The sequence below is a fragment of the Rattus norvegicus genome, chromosome 5 (genome assembly GCF_036323735.1).
Source record: "Rattus norvegicus strain BN/NHsdMcwi chromosome 5, GRCr8, whole genome shotgun sequence".
Taxonomy (NCBI): Eukaryota; Metazoa; Chordata; class Mammalia; order Rodentia; family Muridae; genus Rattus; species Rattus norvegicus.
The window spans coordinates 64,935,865-64,948,496 of record NC_086023.1 but is presented as its reverse complement, the minus strand read 5'-3'; the positions used below and the strand labels follow the sequence as shown (position 1 = coordinate 64,948,496).

General features: G+C 47.5%; 1 protein-coding gene across 2 annotated transcripts in view; it reads right to left on the bottom strand.

Moving 5' to 3' along the window:
* Window positions 1-4,280: 4,280 nt before the first annotated feature.
* Stra6l (STRA6-like) overlaps window positions 4,281-12,632 on the bottom strand; it is a 41,665-nt gene continuing 33,313 nt past the window's right edge. Inside the window, exons 11-17 of one of the 2 annotated variants that reach the window (XM_006238038.5) lie at window positions 11,375-11,456; window positions 11,107-11,155; window positions 10,557-10,674; window positions 9,380-9,499; window positions 8,015-8,178; window positions 6,600-6,746; window positions 4,281-6,024 (exon numbers count right to left, since the gene is read on the bottom strand). In XM_006238038.5, the coding sequence (XP_006238100.1) occupies window positions 5,876-6,024; window positions 6,600-6,746; window positions 8,015-8,178; window positions 9,380-9,499; window positions 10,557-10,674; window positions 11,107-11,155; window positions 11,375-11,456 (829 nt within the window). In that variant the 3' untranslated portion in view covers window positions 4,281-5,875. The remainder of the gene's footprint in view (window positions 6,025-6,599; window positions 6,747-8,014; window positions 8,179-9,379; window positions 9,500-10,556; window positions 10,675-11,106; window positions 11,156-11,374; window positions 11,457-12,632) is intronic. The other variant, NM_001025276.1, reaches the window with a different exon arrangement.

The following is a 12,632-nucleotide window of genomic DNA, read 5'->3' as shown; positions in this document are numbered from 1 at the left end:
TTGTTGTACTTTTGGGGTCTCGAGCCCCTTCAAGCTCTTCCAGTTCTTTCTCTGATTCCTTCAATAGGGGACCTATTCTCAGTTCAGTGGTTTGCTGCTGGCATTCGCCTCTATATTTGCTGTATTCTGGCTGTGTCTCTCAGGAGCGATCTACATCCGGCTCCTGTCGGTCTGCACTTCTTTGCTTCATCCATCTTGTCTAATTGGGTGGCTGTATATGTATGGGCCACATGTGGGGCAGGCTCTGAATGGGTGTTCCTTCAGTCTCTGTTTTAATCTTTGCCTCTCCCTTCCCTGCCAAGGGTATTCTTTTTCCTCATTTAAAGAAGGAGTGAAGCATTCACATTTTGATCATCCGTCTTGAGTTTCGTTTGTTCTAGGGATCTAGGGTAATTCAAGCATTTGGGCTAATAGCCACTTATCAATGAGTGCATACCATGTATGTCTTTCTGTGATTGGGTTAGCTCACTCAGGATGATATTTTCCAGTTCCAACCATTTGCCTACGAATTTCATAAACTCGTTGTTTTTGATAGCTGAGTAATATCCCATTGTGTAGATGTACCACATTTTCTGTATCCATTCCTCTGTTGAAGGGCATCTGGGTTCTTTCCAGCTTCTGGCTATTATAAATAAGGCTGCGATGAACATAGTGGAGCACGTGTCTCTTTTATATGTTGAGGCATCTTTTGGGTATATGCCCAAGAGAGGTATAGCTGGATCCTCAGGCAGTTCAATGTCCAATTTTCTGAGGAACCTCCAGACTGATTTCCAGAATGGTTTTACCAGTCTGCAATCCCACCAACAATGGAGGAGTGTTCCTCTTTCTCCACATCCTCGCCAGCATCTGCTGTCACCTGAGTTTTTGATCTTAGCCAATCGCACTGGTGTGAGGTGAAATCTCAGGGTTGTTTTGATTTGCATTTCCCTTATGACTAAAGATGTTGAACATTTCTTTAGGTGTTTCTCAGCCATTCGGCATTCCTCAGCTGTGAATTCTTTGTTTAGCTCTGAACCCCATTTTTTAATAGGGTTATTTGTTTCCCTGCGGTCTAACTTCTTGAGTTCTTTGTATATTTTGGAAATAAGGCCTCTATCTGTTGTAGGATTGGTAAAGATCTTTTCCCAATCTGTTGGTTGCCATTTTGTCCTAACCACAGTGTCCTTTGCCTTACAGAAGCTTTGCAGTTTTATGAGATCCCATTTGTCGATTCTTGATCTTAGAGCATAAGCCATTGGTGTTTTGTTCAGGAAATTTTTTCCAGTGCCCATGTGTTCCAGATGCTTCCCTAGTTTTTCTTCTATTAGTTTGAGTGTGTCTGGTTTGATGTGGAGGTCCTTGATCCACTTGGACTTAAGCTTTGTACAGGGTGATAAGGATGGATCGATCTGCATTCTTCTACATGTTGCCCTCCAGTTGAACCAGCACCATTTGCTGAAAATACTATCTTTTTTCCATTGGATGGTTTTGGCTCCTTTGTCAAAAATCAAGTGACCATAGGTGTGTGGGTTCATTTCTGGGTCTTCAATTCTATTCCATTGGTCTATCTGTCTGTCTCTGTACCAATACCATGCAGTTTTTATCACTATTGCTCTGTAATACTGCTTGAGTTCAGGGATAGTGATTCCCCCTGAAGTCCTTTTATTGTTGAGGATAGCTTTAGCTATCCTGGGTTTTTTGTTATTCCAGATGAATTTGCAAATTGTTCTGTCTAACTCTTTGAAGAATTGGATTGGTATTTTGATGGGGATTGCATTGAATCTGTAGATTGCTTTTGGTAAAATGGCCATTTTTACCATATTAATCCTGCCAATCCATGAGCATGGGAGATCTTTCTTTCTTAGTATGTTTGTCATTGTTATTCAGCAACACTGACTATAATGTTAATTTTGTATCCTGACGATTTGCTGGAGGTATTTATCACCTCTAAGGGTTTCTGGTGGACTCTGACAGATTGCCATGGACCAGTGGATGGCCCCACACCCATGCCTATGGGATCAGCCCTAACTGGATTTGTGGGATTATATTTTCTAAAATAAAAGACTTTGTGCTGATTGGTTTTTATTGCCAACTTGACACAATTCGAAGTCTCCTGGGGAGAGGAAACCTCCATTGAGGGATTGCTCAAATCACAGTGACCTGTAGTCACACACTGATTGTAAGGCACACATTGATGCTCCCAGCCCACTGTGGGCAGTGCCACCCCTGGGCAGGTGGTCCTGGCTGGTTTACAAAAGCGAGCTGAGCATGAGTCAGAAGGAACAAGCCAGCGAGCCAGGTGCCTCCATAGACTCTGCCTTAGTTTCTGCCTTTGGGTTCCTGGTCTTGCTTGAGCTCCTACCCTGGCTTCCCACAGTGATGTACTTTGACCTAAAAACGTAAATGTAAATAAACCTTTTCCTTCCTAAGTTGCTATTGGTTGGAATGTTTTATCACAGCAAACAGGATGCAAACAGAACAGACATGAGGGTAGGAGGGAGGGATGTGTTGTGGGTGTGACTGGGAGAGAGAGGAAGAGGGAATTGGGGGTGGGTACTAAGACACATATAGATATGCATATATGATCAAGACATGATATACATATATGAATCTGTCAAAGAATAAGTGAAAAATATTTTAAAAGTAAAAACAAACCTTCCTCACGATGAATGTACTTACAGTCTGTTTCCGATGGCATTCTATTATTAGAAATATAGTCCATTTTATGTGTATTTTCAGTGCACATTGGGTGACTCCCATTTCAATTTGGAACTATGTCCCTGCTTGGCTCCAGGGACTCCATCTGACTGGGGACAGGAGGAAATGAGAAAGAAAAAGAATAGCCCAGTTCACAGACGGAAAGCCGTGTGGAGGTCTGGCCTCTCAGACGGAGGATACACAGCACCCCAGAAGCTTGGCTTGTTTATTATATAGAGCTGAGCAGGGAGACAGGATTGTTGCGTGCAGATGAACAAGTATGCATCTGAAGCAAGGAGGCAGATTTAGCTTATCTCGGTAGGAGCCGCCTTTGTAGGGGAGCCATCTTCAGGCCACAGACATCTGGATGGAGACTGCACTGGTGAACATTTTCTACAAAGGCTGTCAATGCTTACACTCAGCACCCCCCCTCCCCTCCAAGGAAGGGTTCCCAATCCCTCTGAGTCTGAGGCTGTGGGGCCCTATGTCAACAATTACTCGGGACTTCATGCACCCAGGGCTTCCGCCATTCTCTACAACTTGGGAATGCATCCAAATCCCTGCTCTAACCATTCTTCTGCATGGAGAGCATACACAGCCATTTCTACTTGGTCTACAATTGATTTTGGAATTACTGTGTCAGAGAGTTGTTGCGGTAAAATTAAAATAAGGGCTTTCATTTATCCTGCACTTGGTCTGGCACTGTCGTGCCCCAAGACATCTATTTGATATTTTCATCTCAGTCAGCAAAGCCACTCACCCGCTTTGCTCTATCCCATATCACACTGCCAATGGCTACTCTCTGAGCCTGGCAACAATCTCTCTCCACGTCTAGTTCCCAAGGCAGGTTGCCACCATGGCAGACATAAACATCCCAATTCCATAGTGGCCCAGTGTCTCCAGCTACCACACATTCTCTTGAATTCAATTAAATCGCCAAATGAAAGAACACACAACACAATAACCTCTGATCCAATTGATAATATGTAATTTGCTCATCTAGACATACAAAGCCCTGTAAGAATACTAATGTGCAGAGAGGAATCTTAACATCCGCCTCCACGTTCTCTCAGCTGCTTTTCCTTCTCCTCTCTCACTCCCATCTCCTCCCTGTCTCTAAAACTTTTCTCCTGTTCATCCTTCCTTCTCGTCCAATGACAGGCCTCATTCTGTCTAATACCTGCCTTCACCTGTATAATGACATCATCCTACAGAGAGTATGAGTGTGTACATCTTAGAGGATACTACCAAAGGCTCTGAAAGTGGTAACAGCTCACACACACCACAGTGTACCCTAGTGTTCTGTATCCTCACCAACACTTAGTAGTGTCACCAGACTTTATCCTAGACATTGTGATTGTATAGTATCATGGTTTTAATTTGCATATCCTGATAAATAATATGGACATAGACAGACACATAGGCTTGTGCATACACACATACCCATATCCACAAGACACATGCATGCGCGCACGCACGTACACACACACACACACACACACACACACACACACACACACACACACGTGAATTTTTCTGTGACATGAGATCTGAATTATCTCCCTGTTACTGCAAGAAAATACCTGAGATAGTTAATGTATGGAGAGAAAATATTTATTTGAGCTCATGGTTTTGGAAGCCACAGTCTATGAAGGAATGTTCCATTGATTTTAGCTTCTAATGAGGCAGCATATCAAGTGTGGTGGGAATGTCTAGTGAGCAAAAACACTCATTTGATCAGCTAAGAAACAAAAAGACCAGAGTCCCATGATCTCCTTTAAGGACATGCCTCCAGTGACTTAAGGACCTCCTAGTAGGCACTACCCCCAAAGGCCTCACCCCTCTGCATAGTGCCATCCTAGGGACTAGAGTCCTAACAGGTTCCTGGGTCTTTGGGAGACACTGCTTACACTCAAACCATAGAGACAACCAAAGTTGAATCTCTGCTTTTGAGTGTTTAGAGTGCCGGGCACAAGCTTAAAGGTGTCTGTGTGCTTTGAATAATTTTATCCTCAAGATGATACACAGAGTTGGGATGTTGGCCCCTTTTGCAGATAGAGGTATCTGTGAATAGAGAAAGACAAAGTCATTTGGTCACAGAGCTAGAAAGTGTTGGGTGGGGGGTGGAGGGGAGGGGGCTCTTCATTTTCTCAGCTTCTCAAAACAAATAGTCAAAGAGCTGTTGTAAAGATTCATCTAAAAGGGATAACCCTGGTGCATGCGCCAGCAGGACCAAGTGTACGGAGCAACAAGCGCTTGGAGACTTTGAGTCCTCATGGCACTTGCTCAGGCTCAGGGGAGACTTTCAATGGTCAGACTGTATCTCTGCTGGGCCATTTTGAGCATGAAAATTTGGGCAGCTCTGAGCTCTGCCTAAGGGCATTGTCCACACCTCCCAGCCTGACACTTCTGTCTTTTGAATAAGCTTCATCTTCTTCCAGCATGTGTACCCAACATGAACGCCATCATCAAATGCCTTGGGTCTCCTGCCCACACAGCCTTAGTAGTGCTGCTCTCCACCTGGGATGCTGGCCTATTATTCCATGTCTGCTTGGCTTCCGTCGGTGATCCCACAGATAGACTCAGACTATCTTTAGGAGGAAGGCCTAGGTCATCCCTGATTCCATTTCCAGCAGGCCATAAGGCAGGAATTCACTCCATCACTTCTTTTAAAAAATGTTTTAAAGATTCGTTTTTTTTTTAATTATTTTTACTTAAGCGTATATGTGTCTGCCACATTTGTGCAGGTGCCTGAAGAGGCCAGAAATGGGTCAGATCCCATAGAGCTAGAGTTACGGACACTTGTGTGCTGCCCAACGTGGACGCTGGGAACCAAACCCGAGTCCCCTGCAAATGCACTCGACCCGAGCCGTCTCATTTATCCAGCCTCTCTTTCATGCTTCTTAGCAGGTGACCCCCATGGCGGCCTTCCCACAAATAGTGGAGGTCACTGAGGCGAAATTCACTCAACAGACATTGCTTTTTATATTGTTTTTCTTTTTGGCCAAGGGACTGAGAGCATTCTAGGCTTAAACCATTGGTCTACATGGCCATCGCACAAGTGATCAGTGCTGTCTATCATGTGCATGAACAGTGCCCATGTCATCCTGTCCCATGGTAGGGAATGGCTGATAGTTAGCCTGAGTCCCTTGTGAAAGGGGATGATGGCCTAGCCTCGGAGCTGAAGCTGGTGGCCCAATCAGCAGTCTGAGCAGGTCAGCAGAATCTGTGTGAACTCTCTGAAACTATGGCCTGATTTTGATTTTCTAAGCATGGCGAGCCTGGGGTTGTTGATCAGCGTCTGCAGCAGGAACCACCTCGTTCTGGCCCTGGCCGAGAATCGGGGACCTAGGACAGAATTGGAGTAGAGAGATGAAGGGGTGGCTTGGGTGTTGCCTCTGCTATCCTCAAAGACTTTTGGAGCAGCTACCCACAAGGCAAAGTTGTGGTAAGAGGCATTGGATCAGGACTCCTGGGGGATGAGAGGTAGGAGGGATGTGAGTTATCTCACAGACCTGTAGGGAATATGACTGGGTGTATCTGAGCCCTTCCTGGGCAGGAGGAACTCAGAGCGCTTCCTGTGAGCAATAGGGGGGTGAGGGGGGAAGACACAACTGATCTCCTCTTTGAAAACCACATCTGCTGTGTAGCGGGAGGTGTGCATTGGCACCCCAAGACAGTGGGATATAAATAACTGTGCTAGCAGAACCAGGGTTCAGTTCCAGAACACGTAGGTAAGCCAGTCTGCAGGGCAAGCCATACTGCTTGAGTGATGGGAGCAGTGCCTCCTGAGCAGCTTGGCTTAAAGGGATACAGAGCAAGGGGGTGGGAAGGGGGTCTGGTGCCTCTGGAGGATCCTGGGGAGTCCATGGCTACCCATTTTCCACTCTGAACCCGGTACAGGTCCCAACAGCAGACAGTACCTGCGGACTGGTTTGGGCACCCATGTTTCGCAGTCTTCTGCAGCTTTCCATCCTTGTGGCTTGTGATCAGAATGTGGCAAAAGCTGACCAGCACAGGGTTGGTGTGGTAATGGTCCACAAAGAGCATCCCGATCCATGCACCGAAGCCTGAAACCCAGGGAAAAGCAGGTCAGCCAGGCTGCGCCTCCCATTATTCTCCATTTAGTGCTGTTTATTACTCGATTGCTGTTCGTCCTTTTTTAATTTTTACTTCTGAGACAGAGTCTCCATGTGGAGCCCTGACTGGCCTGGAACTCACCGTATAGAACAGACTGGCATTGAACTCACAAAGAGAGATCTGCCTGCCTCTGTCTCTCCCATGCTGGCTAACTGCTAGTATTCTTCCTCCCACTCCCTGGCCCTGGTAGCTTGAGTTCTTAGAGAGAATCTATAGAGTGAGTGTAGAGATCTGGAAGGCTTCTTGGAGAGAGCATTCCACTCTGAACATTCGATGGAGAACTCAAAGCTTGAAGGGTCTGAGAGCAGACATGAGAAGGCAGAGAAGGGATCAGTGCAGCCATGAGAGAACAGAGCACGTGTCAGTGCATATCTTAAACAGCTGAGGAAGGCGTGGCCAGGCTTGAGGCTAGAAGCACTAATTTTCCTTCCTTAAGAACAGACAGATGAGGCTGGAGAGGTGGCTCAGTGGTTAAGAGCACTGACTGCTCTTCCAGAGGTCCTGAGTTCAAATCCCAGCAACCACATGGTGGCTCACAACCATCTGTAATGAGATCTGATGCCCTCTTCTGGTGTGTCTGAAGACAAATACAGTGTACTTATATATAATAAATAAATAAATCTTAAAAAAAGAACAGACAGATGGCTTTGGTTTTAGAGTATATTAAACTAGATACTTTCTTCACTAAATGTTCAAGCCATAATACTGATACTTCAGAGCTGTGTTCTAGTCTCCAATCTATTGGGAAAATCTGAATCACCTATCCTATACCTCAGTGGCCTGTGGGACGGGAAGAGTTCAATAACCCTGTACCTTTGAGCACACACCAGAATACACATTTCTAGTGTGTGCTCATAGGGTCTCACTGATTAAGCTAAGCTGGCTGTCTAGTCAACCCTAAGGAACCTCCTGTCTCCACATCCCCAGTACTGGGATTGTAATCAGAGCATTCCATACATGGCTTTTTTACATAAGTTCTGGGGATCAACCTCCGGTCCTCAGGCACACAGCAAGTCCTTTCATGACCGAGTCATCTCCCCAGACCAGAACCAAGTGCCCGGTTTTATGACCTCTGCCAGAAACCAATTGTAAGCCCAAGGGAAGACGTAAGCTCATAGCCATCTTTTCCAGTCAGCTTTCACAAAGGGATGAGACTGGCTGTTCCCTCAAGGAGGTGGCCAGCAGGACTGCTACGCACCCATGTCTGCACCCTCATAGCCGCTTTGCATGATGGTCCTGTCGATGCGTGCAATCAGCCATGTGCCCAGGAGGCAGCTGATGAGCAGCCTGGAGAGGCAGGCACCCAGGCCCAGCAGCACGTTGTAGAAAAACAGGAAGTAGTTGAAGTTGTGGAAGGCTTTCCTGCAGACAGAAGCAGACAAGAGGTAGTTCCTCTGTCAGGCAAAGCAGCAACACAGCCAGCTCTGGCTTCATCCAGACCGGGTGCTAAACTCTGCAACTCTGTCTCCTAAGCTTATGACCTCACGCTTGGGGGCAGGTGGAGCTGAGTGTTTGCCCACAGTGCTGGAGGGATGTGTGGTCCCTGATGGGGGGTGGAGAGCCCTGAGCATATTGTACGGTGAGTGTTCCTAGCTTTGTATGGCCTTTGGATTCTTGCATGAGGCTTCTTAAAGATCAAGAAAAACTACAGGGCTACAGCTGGCTTAAGAGTTGTGTCAATGCTATGATTCACCATCGTCATTGCCATAAGCACCTACCCCAGCCAGAGCTGCCCCTGGTCCTCCAGAGGAAAAGTCCCAAAGGACCACCTGATGACATGGTCCTGTTGCCTCAGCACCAAACTGCATCCTGAATGCCACAGACCCCTGACAGAGGACGTTTATCCTTGTCAGTCTGTGTCCTTTGGCGCCCCATGCTGTGTAACACTCTATGGTGGACATTAGGGGCTCTCACTGATCTCCCAACACATGGAGTTTGTGTCTCACTATTTCTATCCGTGCTGTGGTAGCTGTCAACCATGCTAGTTCCTTGTCTCCACCCACTGTTCTGCTCCCCCTCCTCCCCTACCTCTCCCCTCCTCCCTGCCTCTGCTCCCCCTCTTCCCCTACCTCTCCCCTCCTCCCTGCCTCTGCTCCCCCTCCTCAGTCCCTCATCATCATCTTTAGATCACATGCCAGTCCTCCATAGCAATCTATAAAGCTCCCAGAGGTGGTGGATAGAGATATCTATCTCTCTGTTGTCAGTGCTAAGGTTTTCTCAGCGAATGAATGAATGAATGAATGAATGAATGAATGACAGACAAAGGATTGTAGGTACTTGGCTGTGCTGGCCATATTTTATGTGTTTCTTCCTCTTGAAGGAATGCAGAATAACGTACAAACCGGGAAGCTAAGGTCCACACGTTTACTGAGGTTGTACAATGTAACGTGGCTCTCCTCCTACTGGAAAGGGCAATTCTGGCTCCCAGGTCATTTTCCCCAGACCTCACCCCTGTGCACAACTTTCTAGCCTCTCACAGAATTCAGAGCACCCCAGAACCCACCCACCACTAGGTAGAAAGTATAGAAGCCCCACATATTCCATCTCCCTCCTCTGCCCTCACCTGTTATTGAGAGCCAGGGGCTTCTGCTTGTCAGCTGGGCCCAGCTTGGGCTGCAGGAAGAATGTGCCAGCAATCCACACTTGTAGAATTATAAGGCCCACAGCTATGGATAGGGTGAGGCTGAAACACAGAACATGTCCAACCCAAGGTGGTCTATTCTACTGTTCCAGAATCTTCTGATACACAGTGGGTGGAGAGACAGAGAGAGAGAGAGAGAGAGAGAGAGAGAGAGAGAGAGAGAGAGAACCTCCAACCAGAAGAACAGTAGAACAAGCTCTGAGCTGTGATCCCCACCCACTGCCAAGCCCATGGTGCACATGGAAAAAAAGAGTCACAAATGGGAGGAGGCTCCCCAAGCCTACATGATGATTCTCTAGTTCCAGATCCTAACCCATGGTTGCCCATGATGTCCCTTTTTGCCAAGGGTGGCAGCCCCAAAAATAAGCATAGCATATAGCCATGCAATCCTTTTATATTGAGGATGAATTAGTTTGAGAAGGCTGCCAGAGAGCAGACGGGCAGTGCACTGCAGGAACGCAGGCGGCTCTAGGCAATATGGTGTCAAGGCACTCAGAGCAATGAGGTTCCCGGAGGGTGACACATGCTGAACTCAACATGAGTGGCAGTGTTGGTGGTGACTAACTGGGACTTGGGCTCCAGCCTGCTCCTCTCCTTCAAGCCTTCTAGCATGTGTCTCCTGACTGCACCAAACTCCCAGAGCTCTTAGAGGGAAGAGGTATGACAAGTGCTGTGCAATCAGCCATTCACTGTCTCCAGCTGAGTGAGGCTCTAAGGGTAAGGGTTTTACCCCAGGTAACACAGCACATCATTTAACTTCTCCAAGATCCCTGCTGCCCTTCCTGTTCCACCTCCACCTCTCTCTCTCTCTCTCTCTCTCTCTCTCTCTCTCTCTCTCTCTCTCACACACACACACACACACACACACACACACACACACACACACACACACACCACACACACAAACTTGTTTCCTTGCTGGAAAATGGGAGTTTAAGTATTGGCCCCATGAAATGACAGGAGAGGAAGCCTGTTGAGAACATAAGATTCCCTCTCTGTGAGGTGTTGTGATGACCCCATCCCTGGGTCATCAGAACAAGAGCTCGGCCCCAGGGCCGGGTCCCCAGGATCAGTAAGAAGACATCTGCTTAGCACTTACACCCCAAGGCCAAGTCCTCGCAGCATCTCCAGGCCTTGGTGGTGGATGATGGGCAGCACCAGGCCATACATGAGCATCACACCACAGAGGCTCTGTACCACATGGATGATGAGGTAGCCTGTAGATGAAGTAGAAGGCATCACTAGGGATCCGTCTTGACCCACTCCCACACTCCTCCCTGCAGGCAGACCTGACCTATGCCCTCTTCCACCAGAGGCCCTTGGCACACTTGCCTGTGCTGTTTCTTCTGCCTAGAGAGATTTTCCTATCTTCCTGCAGCTCCAATGTCAACTCCCCTAGAAAGTCCTTGAGTTCTGAGCTGGGGCAGAGGCCCATTTCCCCCCTTCTCCCCGATGCCCTTAGCAAAGGCAGCCAGTGAACCCAGGGCAGAGGGGAGATGATAAATGGTGTTTCTCCACCATTCTCCAAACTCCCCAAAGCTAGAAGCTATGGCTGCTTTTCTAGCCCTTCCATGTCCCTCCTCACAGCCGTGGCTCTACACATACCCAGGAAACACGCACTGTCACGTGGGTCATGGGGTGGCACTTACCCCAGAGGATGTAGGCTATTTGCCAGCCAGAGTACCTTGCAATGGCCACCTGGGAGTTAGAAGGGAAAAGGGGGGTCTCAGAGTGGAATGGGAGATTCATTCCCCCCAAGCCCTATACCTAGGAGTCCTCCTGATCTGAGGGTAACCCACTGACCGGAGCAGGTTCTTCTCATGGTTGTGTCTCAGGTTGGAGGCCTGGCCTGACTTCTCTGTGCTCCTGCTCTCTCGCTGCCCTGTCAGGTGTGGCCCAGTTCCCCTACAGACTCACCACACTCGCTGCTGAAGAGGGACTGTGGGACTTCTGAGGAAGGAAGTATTTGTCTCCAGCCCATAGCCTCTTCATATGCTTTCTGGGGAAGGGGGAAAGTCGGTGACATTCAAAACCGTGGTGCTTTCTCTAGGGTCCAAGCTCAATGAAAAGGCCCGAGGAGGCCTGTGGCAGTCAGAGGGTGTGAGCTGCCTCTCCTCACAGAGTTCTGATTTCTCGTCAGTCTTCAGGGTTACTATAGTCCATAAAAGTAATTCATACTGATCAAGCCAAAACACCAATTGAATCTTTTAGATGAGAATATATGTGTTTTTCCTTCATTCTTATTCTGTTATGGTGAATGCATATTACTTAATTATTTTTAAAACGGTTAATACCAGGAAGTCAATTTGTTGATAGCTTAACCTAATAGCAACGTAAAGAAAAATCAAGGATGGGCAGTATGGCTCTGCAGGTAAGAGTGCTTGCTGCAAAGTCTTTTGACCTGAGTTCAACCCCTAGGACTCACATGGTTAAAAGGAGAGAACCAGTTCCCACACATTGTCCTCTGACCTCCACATGTGCCACGGCACATGCACCCACACATACAATAATAATACATTGCTTTGTTTTGTTTGAGACAGGGTCTTTCTACATAGCCTTGGCTGTATTGGAGCCTACTATGTAGACCAGGTTAGCCCCGATCTTACAGAGATCTGACTACTCAGCCTCCTGAGTGCTGGGATTAGAGATGTGCAATGCCAAAGTGGAAATTTCTGGTTTCTTTGGAAACTTAGTTATGCATATGATGTTTTGCTGAAGCAGACACAGGTGAAAGAATATTTTGCTGAAGCAGACACAGGTGAGAGGATGCGTGGTGTTTAGAAAGAATATGAATATGACCCCACAGACAGTGGGAGGAGGCTCCGGCATTGATTCGCCTTGCATCGAGTTGCGGATCTTCTCTTGTCAGGACTTTATAGAATGTGACTCGCCAATGGTTCTTGTGGTATTTGGGAGGCTCCTTTCTGCTTCTTTGGACTCAGGCTGATTGGCAGAGCCTCGAAGTTTCTTCTAGATTGAACTGCTTTTGCTGATTCGTGAGTGGTGATTGCTGTGTGGACTGGACTGCCGCTGCTGATTTGCGTTTGGTGTTTTGCTAGAGGACTGAACTGCTGACAACAAAGACTGGAATGGCCCCAAGGAACTACTTCTTACAGGTCTATAAGTCTGTTTCCTGTTATCCTTTCTTTGCCACTACCTCTGGAGGGCGGTGGGC